The sequence below is a fragment of the Coregonus lavaretus genome (assembly GCF_964263955.1).
Source record: "Coregonus lavaretus genome assembly, chromosome: 17".
Taxonomy (NCBI): Eukaryota; Metazoa; Chordata; class Actinopteri; order Salmoniformes; family Salmonidae; genus Coregonus; species Coregonus lavaretus.
The window spans coordinates 20,902,882-20,923,389 of record NC_140004.1 but is presented as its reverse complement, the minus strand read 5'-3'; the positions used below and the strand labels follow the sequence as shown (position 1 = coordinate 20,923,389).

Genomic DNA, 20,508 nt, shown 5'->3' with positions numbered 1-20,508 from the left:
AAGAAGCATTTCAAGGTCCTGGAGTGGCCTAGCCAGTCTCCAGATCTCAACCCCATAGAAAATCTTTGGAGGGAGTTGAAAGTCCGTGTTGCCCAGCGACAGCCCCAAAACATCACTGCTCTAGAGGAGATCTGCATGGAGGAATGGGCCAAAATACCAGCAACAGTGTGTGAAAACCTTGTGAAGACTTACAGAAAACGTTTGACCTGTGTCATTGCCAACAAGGGGTATATAACAAAGTATTGAGAAACTTTTGTTATTGACCAAATACTTATTTTCCACCATAATTTGCAAATAAATTCATAATAAATCCTACAATGTGATTTTCTGGATTTTTTTTTCTCATTTTGTCTGTCATAGTTGACATGTACCTATGATGAAAATTACAGGCCTCTCTCATCTTTTTAAGTGGGAGAACTTGCACAATTGGTGGCTGACTAAATACTTTTTTTCCCCACTGTATATATATGAAGAAAATCACAGTATATTTTTTTGTAATGCCTTTGATAATTTCTCTCAATCCATTATTCCTTCTCTCAGGCAAATTGGAGAGAACCTGATTGTTCCTGGTGGGGTGAAGATCATTGATGCCCATGGGCGCATGGTGATGCCCGGGGGCATAGATGTGCACACACGCTTCCAGATGCCAGACAGGGGCATGGTGTCAGCAGATGACTTCTACCAGGGCACCCGTGCTGCTCTGGCTGGGGGAACCACCATGATCAGTATGTACTAATGAAATGCTTCATCCCTACTGGCACACTTTATAGAAACCCGTAATACATGTGATGTCTAGGTAGATTCTGACAAACTGATACCTGGTACTGACAACCTAGATTGTAAATTGCTGAAGTTGGTAGCGGAATACATTGTGACTCCTGTTTGCCACATCTTCAATTTAAGCTTAGAAGACGGTGTGTGCCCTCAGGCCTGGAGGGAGGCAAAGGTCATTACACTGCCAAAGGATAGCAAATCACCCTTTAATGGTTCAAACAGCTGACCAATCAGCCTGTTACCAGTGGTTAGCAAACTTTAGGAAATCACGTTTGACCAAATACAATGTTATTTTACAGAAAACAAATTAACAACAGACTTTCAGAATGCTTATAGGGAAGGGCACTCAACATGCTCAACACTGACACAAATGACTGATGATTGGCTGAAAGAAATTGATAATAAGAAGATTGTGGGAGCTGTTTTGTTAGATTTCAGTGCAGCTTTTGATATCATTGACCTATTGCTGACAAAACGTAGGTGTTATGGATTTACATCCTCTGCCTTATCATGGATTGAGAGTTACCTATCTAATAGAACACAGAGGGTTTTCTTTAATGGAAGCCTCTAATGCAAATTTGGTTGAGTATGGTGTACCGCAGGGCAGCCGGCTTGGGGCATTATTGTTTTCTGTTTTTACTTAATGACCTTCCACTGACCTTGATTAAAACCTGTGTGTCTATGTACGCTGACGACTCATCCATATACACATCAGCTACGACAGTAAAATAAATAACTGACACCCTTAACATGGAGTTCCAGTCAGTTTTAGAATGGTTAACTAGCAATAAGCTGGCGCTAAATATCTCAAAAACTAAAAGCATTGTTTTTTGGGACAAATCACTCACTCAACCCTAAACCTCATTTAGATCTATTACTAAATAATGTGGCGATTGAGCAAGTTGAGAAGACTAAACTGCTCGGTGTAACCCTAGATAGCAAGCTGTCATGGTCAAAACATATAGACTCAAAGGTTGCTAAAATGGAAAGAGGTCTGTCCATGGTAAGGCGTTGCTCTGCTTTCTTGACATCTAAATCAACAAGGCAGGTCCTACAGGCCCTAGTTTTGTCGCACCTGGGCTACTGCCCAGTTGTTTGGTCATGTGCGGCAAAAAAGGGCATAGGAAAATTGTAGCTGGTCCAGAACAGAGGAGCACGTATTGTACTTTGATGTACACGGAGGGCGAATGTCAATCTCTCCTGACTCAAAGTTGAGGAGAGATTGACTGCATCACTATTGGACTTTGTGCGAGGTGTTGATGGGTTAAAGGTACCGAACTGTCTGTTCAAGCAGTTGGCACACATTTTGGACACTCATCGGTAATACACAAGACATGCAGCCAGAGGTTTCTTCACAGTACCCTGGTCCAGAACAGAGGCTGGGAAACGCACAGTATTAAAGCATTATGACTACATAGAACTCTCTGCCACCCCAGCTAACTCAAGCTAGCAATAAAACAGATAAAAGAACACCTTACGGCACGACGGGGACTGTGAAGAGACAGACATTTTTATATATTTTGTATTATGTAGTGTTATGTATATTATGTATTTTATTTGTTGTGTTTTGTTTTCTGTTTGGACCCCAGGAAGAGTAGCCACTGCCTTGACAGCGGCTAATTGGGGATCCTAATAAAATACTTATACTAAAATACTAAATCCCAGATGTTCATGTTGTCATGATTTTGAATATGTCTGGCCTCTGTAAAATGTGATAATGTTACTGCTAGTGTGTTTGTGTGTGTGTGTGTCTGTGTGTGTGTGTAGTTGATCATGTGGTTCCAGAACCTGGTGTGAGCCTGGTGGCAGCGTTCAACCAGTGGAGGGAATGGGCCGACAGCAAGTCCTGCTGTGACTACTCTCTGCATGTGGACATCACTGACTGGCACAAGGGCATGCAGGAGGAGATGGAGAGCCTGGTGAAGGACCATGGTACGCTGCTAATTACACAACCCATTCTCCCTACATTCACTCATGTCAGGGGGGTGGGGGAGCTATCACTTCTACTAAGACTGTCTTTGTGGTTTATTTCCTTCCTGTGACTGTCCTTTCCTCTCCCTTTTCTATCCCTTTATCTATTGCTACTATTGCTCATAAGTTTTCTATCTTTAGGTGTCAACTCTTTCCTGGTCTATTTGGCTTATAAGGATGTTTTCCAACTTTCCGACTCCCAGGTACGATTTGAAGCATTTCAGATTGGTATGATTTACTGGCGACGGATGGAGGAGTCAACATTTCTGGAGGCTTGTGCATGGCTTTAAAGTAATGATTGCATTGCACATTGTGTAACTAAATTGCATGACAGAATTATATTCTGTATTACATTTCTGATAAACTCTTTGAAGGCTGAATCCTAACTATAGATTAGTGAGCATAAAAAGTAGTTGTTGACGTAAATGAGAGATTTGCACGAATGTTCAAGTTACGCCTGCATATCTTAGAGTTTGCTCGCTACAGCACGTCAGTGCTCCAAATATTCTGAGATTATTGAAGCCTTTTTCACCTCTTCTGGAAAATCTACTGCTTTCTGAATGCTAGGTAAAGGATTGTCTGTCTGTGGGGTGAATGATCTCTCCCATGTGCCTCATGTCTTTCTGGGAGAACATTGTTAATGGCCCGGTATTGAGTTTTCCCACTCAGCACAGGCTGGTTAGTGTTTAGGACTGACACTGGGGATGACTCTTGCAACATGTGCTGAAAGATTGCCTGACCGTTTCCTGTGGCCTATTGCAGCTGTGAATACCTAGTTGATTGCCGTGTGAATTCTGAGTTGAACCAAGTGGTCAAGCTAAAGAAAGAAGTAGAGTAAATGAACTAATCTATGCATTTAGCACTCTCCTTCTGATTCTGATTCTCATCCAATATGTGTTGCTCTGATAAAGAGATCTCCAGTAATCTTGTAAATGTCCTCATTGCAAAAGCCTCTGGTTCCCTGGCCTGTGTTGACCGGCTGCTTTCCTCTTCCTGTAGATGTATGAGGTGTTCAGTGTCATCAGAGACCTGGGAGCCATCGCTCAGGTGCACGCAGAGAACGGGGACATCATTGCCCAGGTAACCTCTAATAAACCCTATCACCTTGTCCCAGCTTGCCTTCTCCATTGGCCAAGCGCAGGTAGCCTAACGGTTAGAGCGTTGTAACTGAAAGGTTGCTGGTTCGAATAGCCGAGGTGACAAATTGGTTGATATGCCATTGAGCAAAGCACTTATCCGTAGTTTGTTCCAGGGTTGCCATACTACTATGGCTGACCCTGTAAAACAACACATTTCACAGTTCTATTGTATGTGACAATAAATTATATATATTTTAAAGCTGTTGTCTGATGTGTTTGCAGGAGCAGTGCAGGATCCTGGAGCTGGGCATCACTGGCCCTGAGGGTCATGTACTGAGCCGCCCGGAGGAGGTAACTACAACCTCTGGTCAAGACCTGTGCTTATATCAGAACTTGATGTGTGCCTTTGGTTGCTTTACATGGACATTAGGGAAGAGGCTATATGATATTAACAGAACTCACTACAGATGTAAAGTAAATGAAAGAGTCAAGTGTCTGAGTGTTATTTTCCTATGCTTGCTTCCAGAATGCCTAGCAGCATTAAAGCTAGTCTGTAGCTCAACATGAAGGTCACTGTGTCTGGTCTGTTTGGACTGAACTCCCTCTCTCTGTGTCTGTCTCTGTTGTGTAGGTGGAGGCAGAAGCAGTCAACCGGTCAGTCACTGTGGCCAATCAGACCAACTGCCCCCTGTACATCACCAAGGTGATGAGCAAGAGTGCTGCTGACGTCATCGCCCTGGCCAGGAAAAAGGGTACTAGTAAAAAGGAGAAAGATGGACTACTGCAACACGTTTTGTATTGATTGCTCACTGTGGTTATACAGTGGGGGAAAAAAGTATTTAGTCAGCCACCAATTGTGCAAGTTCTCCCACTTAAAAAGATGAGAGAGGCCTGTAATTTTCATCATAGGTACACGTCAACTATGGATTTTTAATGAATTTATTTGCAAATTATGGTGGAAAATAAGTATTTGGTCACCTACAAACAAGCAAGATTTCTGGCTCTCACAGACCTGTAACTTCTTCTTTAAGAGGCTCCTCTGTCCTCCACTCGTTACCTGTATTAATGGCACCTGTTTGAACTTGTTATCAGTATAAAAGACACCTGTCCACAACCTCAAACAGTCACACTCCAAACTCCACTATGGCCAAGACCAAAGAGCTGTCAAAGGACACCAGAAACAAAATTGTAGACCTGCTCCAGGCTGGGAAGACTGAATCTGCAATAGGTAAGCAGCTTGGTTTGAAGAAATCAACTGTGGGAGCAATTATTAGGAAATAGAAGACATACAAGACCACTGATAATCTCCCTCGATCTGGGGCTCCACGCAAGATCTCACCCCGTGGGGTCAAAATGATCACAAGAACGGTGAGCAAAAATCCCAGAACCACACGGGGGGACCTAGTGAATGACCTGCAGAGAGCTGGGACCAAAGTAACAAAGCCTACCATCAGTAACACACTACGCCGCCAGGGACTCAAATCCTGCAGTGAAAGACGTGTCCCCCTGCTTAAGCCAGTACATGTCCAGGCCCGTCTGAAGTTTGCTAGAGTGCATTTGGATGATCCAGAAGAGGATTGGGAGAATGTCATATGGTCAGATGAAACCAAATATAACTTTTTGGTAAAAACTCAACTCGTCGTGTTTGGAGGACAAAGAATGCTGAGTTGCATCCAAAGAACACCATACCTACTGTGAAGCATGGGGGTGGAAACATCATGCTTTGGGGCTGTTTTTCTGCAAAGGGACCAGGACGACTGATCCGTGTAAAGGAAAGAATGAATGGGGCCATGTATCGTGAGATTTTGAGTGAAAACCTCCTTCCATCAGCAAGGGCATTGAAGATAAAACGTGGCTGGGTCTTTCAGCATGACAATGATCCCAAACACACCGCCCGGGCAACGAAGGAGTGGCTTCGTAAGAAGCATTTCAAGGTCCTGGAGTGGCCTAGCCAGTCTCCAGATCTCAACCCCATAGAAAATCTTTGGAGGGAGATGAAAGTCTGTGTTGCCCAGCGACAGCCCCAAAACATCACTGCTCTAGAGGAGATCTGCATGGAGGAATGGGCCAAAATACCAGGAACAGTGTGTGAAAACCTTGTGAAGACTTACAGAAAACGTTTGACCTGTGTCATTGCCAACAAAGGGTATATAACAAAGTATTGAGAAACTTTTGTTATTGACCAAATACTTATTTTCCACCATAATTTGCAAATAAATTCATTAAAAATCCTACAATGTGATTTTCTGGAGAAAAAAAATCTCAATTTGTCTGTCATAGTTGACATGTACCTATGATGAAAATTACAGGCCTCTCTCATCTTTTTAAGTGGGAGAACTTGCACAATTGGTGGCTGACTAAATACTTTTTTCCCCCACTGTAGATACACTAAATGTCAAATCCCGCATAAATCATTCCACTTGTAAATCTGTCCTTCCTTGGAGACAGAGCACGAGTAGGGCTGTTGCGGTGACTGTATTACCGCCACACCGGCGGTCACGAGTCATGAAGGCAGTCAAATTCCACGTGACCGTTTAGTCATGGTAATTAGGCTTCTCCAAGCTCGGATGCTGCTGCTGGTCATTAGTAGCCTACCAAACTTGCTAACTGCCTGGTACTCCGCACTCTATTGTCTCTCTAATCAATGCAAATGTAATCGAAAATCTAATCAAACACTTAATGAGACCTATTTGCTTATGGTTTTGCCTACGCCTAGCGAACAGTTTTTTTAGTTATATGAGAAAAAAAGATTCCATTTTATTTGGAACGGCAAGCCAGACAAAATGAAACGGGCCTATTTATATAATGAATATGAATTCGGAGGACAGAAATTGTTAAATATTAAAGCATTAGACCTATCACTAAAAGCTTCAGTCATACAAAAGTTATACTTAAATCCGAACTGGTTCTCTAGCAAATTAGTAAGATTGTCTCACCCAATGTTCAAGAATGGCCTTTTTCCCTTTATTCAGATTACAACCTCTCACTTTCAGTTATTTGAAAAGGAAATCATCTCCCAAATATCACTATTTCTAAAACAAGCCATAGAAAGTTGGTTGCAAATTCAAAACTTAGAATTTTTCAATTTAAATTATTATATAAAATTCTTGCTACCAATAGAATGTTATTTAAATGGGGGATATAATCTTCCCAGCTCTGCAGATTTTGCTGCGAAGAGACAGAATCATTAGATCATTTGTTTTGGTACTGTCCATTTGTAGCTTGTTTTTGGACACAGGTCCAGGAATGGCTAAAGGATTGCAATATTTACCTGGAGCTAACCCTGCAGATAGCATTACTGGGTGATCTTAAAAGTCATAGTCAATCGATCAATAATATAATAATACTTTTAGCAAAAATGTTTATTTTCAATTTACAATCTGTAGAAACAATGAGAATAGAAGGGTTCAGAACTTTTGTAAAACATCACAGTACAGTTGAAAAATATATGGCAAATAGAAATCCAATATGGATGGTGTTAAGAGATAGATGGGTGGTGTTGAATGGAGTTGAAGGATGGGACTAATAACAACTAATAACAACAAGATAACTAAAAATGTAAGCATACTGTTCCATAATAAGTATATACCGTAATTTTCGGACTATAAGCCGCGCCTTTTTTCCAATTTTTCGACCCTGCGGCTTATATAACGGTGCGGCTAATCTATGGATTTTTACAGCTAACGGCCACTAGAAGACCTCCTAAATCTATGGATTTTACAGGTTACAGTCCCACCAACTTTAACTCTATGGGCTCTATGACCGGTCCGCGCCCCCCACCTTTAAGCGGCGGGCTCCAGCAGGAAAAGCTGGAGGCCGGAAAAGAGTGAGACAGGTAGCGCGCAAAAGTAAAAGTGGAACCGAGAGTGGTACGAGAGACAGAACGAGAGCAAGACAGACAGACATTACGAGAGCGAGACAGTTTGTCTCTTTCCTGACAATCCCCTCTGTGCACGAACCCTTACATATGGTAATTAAACATTAAAACACCTGCGGCTTATAGTCCAGTGCGGCTTATATATGTACACATCATTCAATATCATTCAATTTAGCTGCTGCGGCTTATACTCCGGTGCGCCTTATAGTGCGGAAAATACGGTAGGTTATATGTTGAGAGCTTTTGTGAAAGAGCACAGTTAGAAAGATATGGCATATAGAAATGATCGGAGAGGTTGAGGGTAGAGGAAGTTCAGGAGTAAAAACAAACAAAATAGAATTATTGTAAAATTGACTGTGCCCATAAAATGTATATAGTATGTATAAGCTGGAAGTAGAGGCCTAAGCATTGTTGTTCACTAGTTTACTCCAATTAGGAAAGGGGTGGTGGGGTTGGAAAGTAATAAAGGGAAATATATTTATAAAAAGGATATGTATATGTACAGTGAGGGGAAAAAAGTATTTGATCCCCTGCTGATTTTGTACTTTTGCCCACTGACAAAGAAATGATCAGTCTATAATTTTAATGGTAGGTTTATTTGAACAGTGAGAGACAGAATAACAACAACAAAATCCAGAAAAACGCATGTCAAAAATGTTATAAATTGATTTACATTTTAATGAGGGAAATAAGTATTTGACCCCCTCTCAATCAGAAAGATTTCTGGCTCCCAGGTGTCTTTTATACAGGTAACAAACTGAGATTAGGAGCACACCCTTAAACGGAGAGCTCCTAATCTCATTTTCTTACCTGTATAAAAGACACCTGTCCACAGAAGCAATCAATCAATCAGATTCCAAACTCTCCACCATGGCCAAGACCAAAGAGCTCTCCAAGGATGTCAGGGACAAGATTGTAGACCTACACAAGGCTGGAATGGGCTACAAGACCATCGCCAAGCAGCTTGGTGAGAAGGTGACAACAGTTGGTGCGATTATTCGCAAATGGAAGAAACACAAAAGACCTGTCAATCTCCCTCGGCCTGGGGCTCCATACAAGATCTAACCTCGTGGAGTTGCAATGATCATGAGAACGGTGAGGAATCAGCCCAGAACTACACGGGAGGATCTTGTCAATGATCTCAAGGCAGCTGGGACCATAGTCACCAAGAAAACAATTGGTAACACACGACGCCGTGAAGGACTGAAATCCTGCAGCGCCCGCAAGGTCCCCCTGCTCAAGAAAGCACATATACAGGGCCGTCTGAAGTTTACCAATGAACATCTGAATAATTCAGAGGAGAACTGGGTGAAAGTGTTGTGGTCAAATGAGACCAAAATCGAGCTCTTTAGCATCAACTCAACTCGCCGTGTTTGGAGGAGGAGGAATGCTGCCTATGACCCCAAGAACACAAAAATGTATGCACGCATGACTGTAAGTCGCTTTGGATAAAAGCGTCTGCTAAATGGCATATTATTATTATTATTATTATTATTATAACACCATCCCCACCGTCAAACATGGAGGTGGAAACATTATGCTTTGAGGGTGTTTTTCTGCTAAGGGGACAGGACAACTTCACCGCATCAAAGGGACGATGGACGGGGACATGTACCGTCAAATCTTGGGTGAGAACCTCCTTCCCTCAGCCAGGGCATTGAACATGGGTTGTGGATGGGTATTGCAGCATGACAAAGACCCAAAACACACGGCCAAGGCAACAAAGGAGTGGCTCAAGAAGAAGCACATTAAGGTCCTGGAGTGGCCTAGCCAGTCTCCAGACCTTAATCCCATAGAAAATCTGTGGAGGGAGCTGAAGGTTCGAGGTGGCAAACGTCAGCCTCGAAACCTTAATGACTTGGAGAAGATCTGCAAAGAGAAGTGGAACAAAATCCCTCCTGAGATGTGTACAAACCTGGTGGCCAACTACAAGAAACGTCTGACCTCTGTGATTGCCAACAAGGGTTTTGCCACCAAGTACTAAGTCATGTTTTGCAGAGGGGTCAAATACTTTTTTCCCTCATTAAAATGCAAATCAATTTATAACATTTTTGACATGCATTTTTCTGGATTTTGTTGTTGTTATTCTGTCTCTCACTGTTCAAATAAACCTACCATTAAAATTATAGACTGATCGTGTATTTGTCAGTGGGCAAACGTACAAAATCAGCAGGGGATCAAATACTTTTTTCCCTCACTGTATATATACATATACAGTTGAAGTCGGAAGTTTACATACACCTTAGCCAAATACATTTAAACTCAGTTTTTCACAATTTCTGACATTTAATCCTAGTAAAAATTCCCTGTCTTAGGTCAGTTAGGATCACCACTTTATTTTAAGAATATGAAATGTCAGAGCAATAGTAGAGAGAATGATTTATTTCAGCTTTTATTTCTTTCATCACATTCCCACTGGGTCAGAAGTTTACATACACTCAATTAGTATTTGGTAGCATTGCCTTTAAATTGTTTAACTTGGGTCAAACGTTTCGAGTAGCCTTCCACAAGCTTCCCACAATAAGTTGGGTTAATTTTGGCCCATTCCTCCTGACAGAGCTGGTGTAACTGAGTCAGGTTTGTAGGCCTCCTTGCTCGCACACGCTTTTTCAGTTCTGCCCACAAATGTTCTATAGGATTGAGGTCAGGGCTTTGTGATGGCCACTCCAATACTTGACTTTGTTGTCCTTAAGCCATTTTGCCACAACTTTGGAAGTATGCTTGAGGTCATTGTCCATTTGGAAGACCCATTTGCGACCAAGTTTTAACTACCTGACTGATGTCTTGAGATGTTGCTTCAATATATCCACATAATTTCCCTTCCTCATGATGCCATCTATTTTGTGAAGTGCACCAGACCCTCCTGCAGCAAAGCACCCCCACAGCATGATGCTGCCACCCCCGTGCTTCACGGTTGTGATGGTGTTCTTCGGCTTGCAAGTTAACGCCTTTTTCCTCCAAACATAACGATGGTCATTATGGCCAAACAGTTCTATTTTTGTTTCATCAGACCAGAGGACATTTCTCCAAAAAGTACGATCTTTGTCCCCATGTGCAATTGCAAACCGTAGTCTGGCTTTTTTATGGCGGTTTTGGAGCAGTGGCTTCTTCCTTGCTGAGTGGCCTTTCAGGTTATGTCGATATAGGACTCGTTTTACTGTGGATATAGATACTTTTGTACCTGTTTCCTCCAGCATTTTCACAAGGTCCTTTGCTGTTGTTCTGGGATTGATTTGCACCCTTTCGCATCAAAGTACTTTCATCTCTAGGAGACAGAACGTGTCTCCTTCCTGAGCGGTATGACGACTGCGTGGTCCCATGGTGTTTATACTTGCGTACTGTTGTTTGTACAGATGAACGTGGTACCTTCAGGCGTTTGGAAATTGCTTCCAAGGATGAACCAGACTTGTGGAGGTCTACACATTTTTTTCTGAGGTCTTGTCTGATTTCTTTAGATTTTCCCATGATGTCAAGAAAAGAGGCACTGAGTTTGAAGGTAGGCCTTGAAATACATCCACAGGTACACCTCCAATTGACTGAAATGATGTCAATTAGCCTATCAGAAGCTTCTAAAGCCATGACATCATTTTCTGGAATTTTCCAAGCAGTTTAAAGGCACAGTCAACTTAGTGTATGTAAACTTCTGACCCACTGGAATTGTGATTCAGTGAATTATAAGTGAAATAATCTGTCTGTAAACAATTGTTGGAAAAATGACTTGTGTCATGCACAAAGTAGATGTCCTAACCGACTTGCCAAAACTATTGTTTGTTAACAAGAAATTTGTGGAGTGGTTGAAAAACGAGTTTTAATGACTCCAACCTAAGTGTATGTAAACTTCCGACTTCAACTGTATTTGCGATGAAAAAAAACATATGGGGGATTGGAAGTGATGCAGACAATTACATTGATGGAAGTTACAATCTATCTGCAATATTAAAGCTGATATTCCCCCTAAAAAAAATATTTAAAAAAGCACTTGAGAGCTCATGTTGCGCAACATTTCTATAGGCTATGGATTTGTGCGAGAAAACAGAGTAATGGTCTCTACTAAAAAGAGGAGGATTCCATCAGCTTTCTATAGGCTAGGCCTACTATATGTATTTCTCAACTTTCCTAATATTAAGCACATTGCTTATATTTACAACATAGCCTACCTGGCTGGGATGAAAATGAACCACGCGAAAAGCGTCCTCCATTCGCTATTTAAGTGCATAGATTACATGTATTTTTTCCGCTGCCCCTGTTTCGATACAGGTGCATAATAATGGTCCATTCTAAATCAAAACAAATTTCACACATATATTATTTAGTATGTCTGATGGGTGACAATATTAGCCTATCACTTGTGAATTATATATTATCACTTGTGAATGATGCCCAGCATAAGAAACAAAGCCTTTTTTTTGCTACTTTTTTTAATCATAGTCGCACACCTGATGTAGCCTAGCCCATACGCTTATATGTTTTTATAAGGTTTGTATCACAACTAAAGTGGCCAAATAACTTCTTTACAATTAAGCACATTCATCCGCTTTACAAGGGGTGTAGAGCCTAACTGGCATATATAAGCAGCGCATGAGTTTTAAGTTTGGGGAAGATAATTTTCACCATAAAAATGCACCTTTATAAAAAAGCATTACATGCATAATTGCATTTGCGGTCACTTTTGATAATGGTGTTTTCCCGCTAATGGAACATTCACGCTTATAGCCTACTACCATTTGCACATTGCTGAGCTTATAATGTGAAGAAATAGCCTAATAGTTTATCAACATTTTAAGCTAAATGTTCTGATCTGTTGCATCAGCCACATTGTTTAAAAAGTGGTTGTATTAATTTGGGATCTATTGCATCCCACAACTGTCCCAGACTATGTTTGGAATATTTTTTTCTCGCACAGAATAGAATAGGTCGACCTTTGTACTATGGGGGATAGTAGATTGACATCGGCTAGTGCTTTTGCTGTTCGTTAGGCCTACTCATCTTGTTGGCTGACAAAGTAAATGTAGACAGTTCTTCCAATATCTTCAATATGCACCTCAGAATTGGATAAAGACGCGCGCAGTTGCGGCCCCGATATGTCTGTCTTCACTTGTAGCCTGTGAGAAAGACCTGATCACTTGATGGAGAGCCATGTGAGTGAGAGGTGATTCGGAGTGCTCAGCATTCAGAGAGAAGGGCACAACGGCCGCTGGCCGCAAAAGGCATGGATTTTTTTAGGGTGCATTACGGCCACACAAAGGGGATGCCGCAATTAAATTCTAGGCATTATCAAGTGCTTGTCAAATTGTGAATGAGTAACTGATGTAGTGTGTACAGCCTGCGCAAAAAAACAAAGCAGAGCTCATGCCTTTCAAGCAACTTTTTTCAAATCATCATTAGAGTCTCATCATGCAGCCTTAAAATGTATTAAAAATCAAAACATATAGCCCAACGTTTGTAGAACAACTAAAGTTACAGTAATAACTCTAAATTAAGCATATAGGAGTACCAATTTCTTTGTTAACCGCTCAACACAGAATAGCCGTATGTGCGCACACCCTTAAATCGTTTGGAGAAAATATCCTTTCTATTCAGCTTTGTTCAATTGTATTCTTCATACTTTAATTTACGGATAGCCAGGGGCACACTCCAACACTCAGACGTAATTTACAAACAAAGCATTTGTGTTTAGTGAGTCCGCCAGATCAGAGGCAGTAGATGACCAGGGATGTTCTCTTGATAAGTGCGTGAATTTGACAATTTTCCTGTCCTGCTAAGCATTCAAAATGTAACGAGTACTTTTAGGTGTCAGGGAAAATGTATGGAGTAAAAAGTACATTCTTTTCATTAGGAATGTAATGAAGGAAAAATAAAAATTGTCAAAAATAAAAATAGTAAAGTACAGATACCAAAAAAAAACGACTTAAGTAGTACTTGAAAGTATTTTTACTTAAGTACTTTACACCACTGGGTGTAGGCTATATTACATGGATTTATTAGAGACTTTTAAAAATGTAGATGTTCCTAAGGTCTGCATCAGTGGCTTGTGTGGAAGCCAGGAGATGCTAAATGTGTTGATGTTAATTAACAGTCAATTACCGTGAGACCGACAGTTATTTGCTTGACAGTCACCGGCTGACGAAATGTCGTGACTGCCACAGCCCTAGGCACGAGCACTCTGAGGTATATTCAACACTAACTCTCCCTGCCATGCTGACCTAGTGTTTTGCTGTGTTCTGGGGTACTCTAGGTACTGTGGTGTATGGAGAGCCCATCTCTGCCAGCCTGGGCACGGACGGCACCCACTACTGGAGTAAGAACTGGGCCAAGGCAGCTGCCTTCATCACCTCCCCACCCCTCAGCCCCGACCCCACCACCCCCGACTATCTCAATTCACTGCTCTCCTGGTAGGTGCTCCATTTATACTATGGACCTCTACTCAACACAGAGCTATGCAGTAATCATGTGTTACTTACACACATCTTCCACCAGAGGGTGGTATGTCATCCTAGCCTCCTGGAAAGTCGTCACTCAAGACAAAATCATCAAACATAAGACCTATCAGTAGTCTCTCTCACTCTCCCCCTCCATCCTTTGTTCCTTTCCAGTGGTGACCTGCAGGTGACTGGTAGTGCTCATTGCACGTTCCACACCTCCCAACGTGCCGTGGGCAAAGACAACTTCACCCTCATCCCAGAGGGCACCAACGGCACTGAGGAGAGACTCTCCCTCATCTGGGACAAGTGTGTGGTGAGGCACAGTCTACTGACCTTTTTCTGCCAGTTTCCTACAATCAACCATACCACAGTCACACATGTATCCTGTTATTGTAAATAGATATCGATGTTGTGGTATTAACAATCAATCTACTTTCCCTGTTTGTGCCACAGTGATTAATGTCATCAAGTGGTTGTCTCAGTTGGTCAAGTGAATGTTTGCAGCTGTTTTGTTAGTCAGGAAGTGATAGCGCCTTGTCTTCTGATTCCCTTAGGTTACTGGAAAAATGGACGAGAACCAGTTTGTGGCTGTGACCAGCACCAATGCAGCTAAAATCTTCAACCTGTACCCCCGTAAGGGCCGCATCGCATTGGGCTCTGACGCCGACCTGGTCCTGTGGGACCCAGACGTCAGCAAGATCATCTCTGCCAAGAGCCACAACGTGGTAAGGGCCAACCCACACTGTACTGACCATGTCATGGTATTTATACATGGTTTTAGTCACACCTACTGTATGTAGGACTCAATTTCCGATCAAAATTTTCAGTTTGGACCGTGAAATTCTTCCACATTTTCATATGAAACATTGAAGCTCTTTTTCCTACGAAGCTTTGAGACAACCCAACAAGTAAAAATCTACTCACCTGAAATGACTTGTCACAGATCAGCTCATGCAGATAGATTGGTAGCCTAGCGGTTAGAGCATTGGGCCAGTAACTTGAAGGTGAAAAATCTGTTGATGTGCCCTTGAGCAAGGCGCACTTAACCATCATTTGGTCCAGGGGTGCTGTACTACTATGTCTGACCCTGTAAAACAACACATTTCACTGCATCTACAGTTGAAGTCGGAAGTTTACATACACCTTAGCCAAATACATTTAAACTCGGTTTTTCACAATTCCTGACATGAAATCCTAGTAAAAATTCCCTGTCTTAGGTCAGTTAGGATCACCACTTTATTTTAAGAATGTGAAATGTCAGAATAATAGTAGAGAGAATTATTTATTTCAGCTTTTATTTCTTTCATCACATTCCCAGTGGGTCAGAAGTTTACTTACACTCAAATAGTATTTGGTAGCATTGCCTTTTAATTGTTTAACTTGTGTCAAACATTTCGGGTAGCCTTCCACAAGCTTCCCACAAAAAGTTTTTGCCCATTCCTCCTGACAGATCTGATGTAACTGAGTCAGGTTTGTAGGCCTCCTTGCTCGCACAGGCTTTTTCAGTTCTGCCCACAAATGTTCTATAGGATTGAGGTCATGGCTTTGTGATGGCCACTCCAATACCTTGACTTTGTTGTCCTTAAGCCGTTTTGCCACAACTTTGGAAGTATGCTTGGGGTCATTGTCCATTTGGAAGACCCATTTGCGACCAAGCTTTAAATTCCTGACTGATGTCTTGAGGTGTTGCATCAATGTATCCACATAATTTTCCTTCCTCATGATGCCATCTATTTTGTGAAGTGCACCAGTCCCTCCTGCAGCAAAGCACCCCCACAGCATGATGCTGCCACCCCCGTGCTTCACGGTTGGGATGGTGTTCTTCGGCTCGCAAGCAACCCCCTTTTTCCTCCAAACATAACGATGGTCATTATGGCCAAACAGTTCTATTTTTGTTTCATCAGACCAGAGGACATTTCTCCAAAAAGTACGATCTTTGTCCCCATGTGCAATTGCAAACCGTAGTCTGGCTTTTTTATGGCGGTTTTGGAGCAGTGGCTTCTTCCTTGCTGAGCGGCCTTTCAGGTTATGTCGATATAGGACTCGTTCTACTGTGGATATAAATACTTTTGTACCTGTTTCCTCCAGCATCTTCACAAGGTCCTTTGCTGTTGTTCTGGGATCTCTAGGAGACAGAACGTGTCTCCTTCCTGAGCGGTATGACGGCTGCGTGGTCCCATGGTGTTTATACTTGCGTACTATTGTTTGTACAGATGAACGTGGTACCTTCTGGTGTTTGGAAATTGCTCCCAAGGATGAACCAGACTTGTGGAGGTCTACAATTTTTTTCTTAGCTTATTTGTTTTGATTTTCCCATGATGTCAACCAAAGAGGCACTGAGTTTGAAGGTAGGCCTTGAAATACATCCGCAGGTACACCTCCAGTTGACTCAAATGATGTCAATTAGCCTATCAGAAGCTTCTAAAGCCATGACATCATTTTCTGGAATTTTCCAAGCTGTTTAAAGGCACAGTCAACTTAGTGTATGTAAACTTCTGACCCACTGGAATTGTGATACAGTGAATTATAAGTGAAATAATATGTCTGTAAACAATTGTTGTAAAAATTACTTGTGTCATGCACAAAGTAGATGTCCTAACCGACTTGCCAAAACTATAGTTTGTTAACAAAAACAAGTTTTAATGACTCCAACCTAAGTGTATGTAAACTTCCGACTTCAACTGTATCTGGTGTGACAATAATACATTATTTTCCCCCCCACTCTGAGTCATCACTACTCTTCATTTAGAGGAGCTAGCTGGCTACATCAGCACTAGTTTCCCATTAATTTGTCAGCTGAATGTGACAGTGACCCACTGTGTTCCAGTGAGTCAGTCTCTCTCCAGGCATCTATGTTGATGTGATTGATGGCCATCACCATGCTGGCACAAGTCATTGAACGACTAAGGCTCAGACTGAAGTTAATATGGAAAAAGGCCTCACATTTCTTAAATGTTTTTTGTTTTGTTTTGCAATGTGCATATGAAAGTAGGCTTGGCGTTGTCTTTCTATGTTATTTGCCCTCTTGTACTGTGTCAGTCTATTTGTCACTGTTCTCATCAGAGCTATTCTTCTGCAGGCTGTGGACTATAATATCTTCGAGGGCATTGAGGTGCGTGGAGCTCCCCTGGTGGTGATCAGCCAGGGCAAAATCGTGTTGGAAGAGGGCAACCTCCATACCACTGAGGGCTGTGGGCGCTATGTGAGCCGCAAGCCCTTCCCTGACCATGTCTACAAGAGAATAAAGGCTCGCAGCAGGGTGAGTCTATAGTGCCGTGAAATTGACATAGAATAGATTATTGATTGTTTATGACCATTCCCACTGATAGTTATGATAGCAGAACTAGAACAGCCGAACTGATGCTGTCATCTTGTCTGTCTCTCTCGCTCTCTCTGTCTGTCTCCTCCCAGCTGACGGAGCTGAGGGGTGTCCCCAGGGGTCTCTATGACGGGCCGGTGTGTGAGAATGTGACACCTAAGGTCATGACTCCGGTCACCTCGGTGAAGACCTCTCCAGCCAAGCTGCAGCAGCAGCATCAGCAGCAGCAGCAGGGTCCTCAGCCAGTCCGCAACCTGCACCAGTCTGGCTTCAGCCTGTCTGGTGAGCACAGCTCAAAATGTCTCTCACAGCTCTCACATGGAATATCAGTAGGAATAGCATAATACTAGGATGTGTTGGCACACAAGTATTATCATTTGGCATGCATTTACAATATATTTAATCTGTTACAAATATGTTGTTTTTCTTGTCAGGAAAATCAGAGCGAAGTCTCATTCAAATCCCCCTTAAGATTACATACTTTTTTCTCTCTCCATCTCTCATGCCCAGGTGCACAAGTTGATGATAATATTCCTCGCCGCAACACCCAGCGCATCGCGGCGCCCCCTGGTGGTAGGTCGAACATCACCAGCCTGGGTTAAGCTCTCCTGTCAGCTGAGCCAGGGAGGAGATGAGCGGGAGGATCCACCCCAGCTCCCAGACAAACCAACACAACCAACGGAGGGAGCTTCATCTGTGGTCCTTCTCCCTGACTCAACTGCACCCTGGTCAAAAACACTCCATCCATATTTAACAGCTCTGTCACCTCATTCAAATAAATAAAATAGATAGCACTCAATGTTTTGTTTTGTATGACCTACATGCCATTATATGCCATCTTCATATTTTTTTAAAAGGAAGAGTCAAGTGAATTTAGACAGCGCTTGATGTTTTACTGTTTTGTGATATAAATATATTTATATCCAGTTTAAGTTTAGGCTTTGTTTACATTTTGGCTTTAAATTGTACAAGAGGAACTGTGGATTGCAGTCATGTGGCATTTGATGTAGCTGCTATTTAATGGACCTTCTTGACACGCATTGTTTCCAATAAGTGATAAATGTCGTTTTTATGAACTATGGAGACAACGCATTGAATCATTGTCAAAGACGTGGCATTTTTAACTAAAATACATCTTTATTGTTTTCCTTCCATCCTATAAGTGATGGAAGGAATGCATTTGGTATATTTTTAAGGCTTTAGAATAGTATTGTTGAAGTAACTCAGAGGACCTTTTCGCCTCTCTAAGTCAGTTTGCAGTATTTGTATGACTTTAAACAGCTGTGAGTTCTAGATATTATCCTCCCAGTCTTTCTGGTCAGTATTACCACAGAAGTTTCAGCTGAACAAATTCACTTCAATCTTCCTTTGTCTCATTGCTGCACTTTTTGTATTGTAATGTTTTTGTTGTTAATGTTATACATTTTCAATTGTGTCTAGAGCTAAAACACTACTGTAATCTCTGAAATATTGACTATTAGATCTTAGCTTGTTTGCTGATGGAATGCACAGAAGTCAAAGGAGAGGGTATGTAGGGTTAAACCATTCATCTCCTCACTCCCCTCAGTCGGAACACCTTTGACACAAAGTATGCACAATCCATTGCAGCAGGGAGAACCTTCTGCAACAAAAAAAAACGGACATTTTGCCTCTATTTCATCCTTTTTCTTCTTTGTTCACTAGCTGTCCAAAGTTAAAGCTCGCCAAGACACCAGGCTTCCTATAATCACACTGCTGTTTATTTCTAATGACACTGACAGCCATGCTGGATAAAAGGTTGCCCCTAACAACCTCTCTGGTGCTATTTGATCAATGCTGTGTATGTGCAGATGGTGGTGCCTACTTTTTCCACTCAACCACAGCAATTCAAGCTTTGTGAAAACCACTTTACGGGGGAAGCGGGGTCAGCTATTACCATTCCTCCATCATGGTCTCATACGTCACAGGTCTTCGTTTTCTATCTGCTAAAGTGCAAAAGGTGAATCTGTGAAAATGTTGATTTGTATTAGATGTTTGTTTTAGTTTTTTTCAGAATGTTTGTTCAATATCACTTGCCTGCCTATTCTATAAAGTATTGATTGATAGCACACTATAAGAACCATGTATTTATGAAAAATATATCTTAAGCACTGTCAGTGACCAAGCTAGTACAAGTGGTGCTTTGAGATCCAGTGAAAAAAGCTATGATAATGAAGTCCATTATTTACAGTGTGCTGATGATGTGGTTTGACTCCTGTCCTAATTGTTGGAGACATTAGAATAGCACCTCCTCGTAGCCCTGTGAGTGTTGACGATGGGAGCCACTTTTAACAGGTGCTCCATCATCACTCTCTTTACCCTCTTACCTATTCACATTAGACCTCACTGTTAGTGCCATTCATCAGGGTATGGACAATGTTTCACCAGACCACAAGCCCATGTTAGTTAACCACTCACTAAGCACTCACTGTGTGAAAGGTACAGTAGGGACATTTACAGTAGGCTCCTTATTCATCTGATCAGTTTTCTGTATAGCATTGTATTCTTTCCTCCTTGCCTTGTTAGGTATAGGTCATTATGCCAAGCTTGTATGTGATGTAAGTGAATTGCAGATGGGGAGGTTTCCTATAGTGTTTGTTTTTATTTCTGACGTTTAGCACTGTCATTGCCCTCCCTCCCCTCCCATCTAGTGATAAACTGTTGACCATGTATGTATTGTAGGCTACTGGGATTTTGGGATACTTATTCCTGACGGCATTGAATCCCATGGGTGTTGACTTAAATGGTTTTAAACATTAAAAAATGCAACAAAATTATGTCTCTCTAACAGTTATTTTGCTAACAGATACTGGTTTAGTTTTGATGGTCATTAAAATACAGCGGCACAACTTTGGTTTTAGTAGAGGAGGGGACATAATATATACATACACTGCTCAAAAGAATAAAGGGAACACTTAAACAACACAATGTAACTCCAAGTCAATCACACTTCTGTGAAATCAAACTGTCCACTTAGGAAGCAACACTGATTGACAATACATTTCACATGCTGTTGTGCAAATGGAATAGACAACAGGTGGAAATTAT

General features: G+C 41.8%; 1 protein-coding gene across 1 annotated transcript in view; it reads left to right on the top strand.

The window, feature by feature from the left end:
- LOC311144886 (dihydropyrimidinase-related protein 2-like) overlaps positions 1–18,044 on the top strand; it is a gene marked incomplete at both ends in the record, with an annotated part of 33,655 nt that extends 15,611 nt beyond the window's left edge. The window contains 12 exons of the mRNA XM_084181054.1: positions 541–725; positions 2,542–2,706; positions 2,887–2,948; positions 3,745–3,825; positions 4,107–4,175; positions 4,456–4,576; positions 13,937–14,093; positions 14,295–14,436; positions 14,678–14,848; positions 17,203–17,382; positions 17,535–17,724; positions 17,953–18,044. Of these exons, the coding sequence (XP_084037180.1) occupies positions 541–725; positions 2,542–2,706; positions 2,887–2,948; positions 3,745–3,825; positions 4,107–4,175; positions 4,456–4,576; positions 13,937–14,093; positions 14,295–14,436; positions 14,678–14,848; positions 17,203–17,382; positions 17,535–17,724; positions 17,953–18,044 (1,615 nt within the window). The remainder of the gene's footprint in view (positions 1–540; positions 726–2,541; positions 2,707–2,886; positions 2,949–3,744; positions 3,826–4,106; positions 4,176–4,455; positions 4,577–13,936; positions 14,094–14,294; positions 14,437–14,677; positions 14,849–17,202; positions 17,383–17,534; positions 17,725–17,952) is intronic.
- Between the last annotated feature and the right edge of the window lie 2,464 nt (positions 18,045–20,508).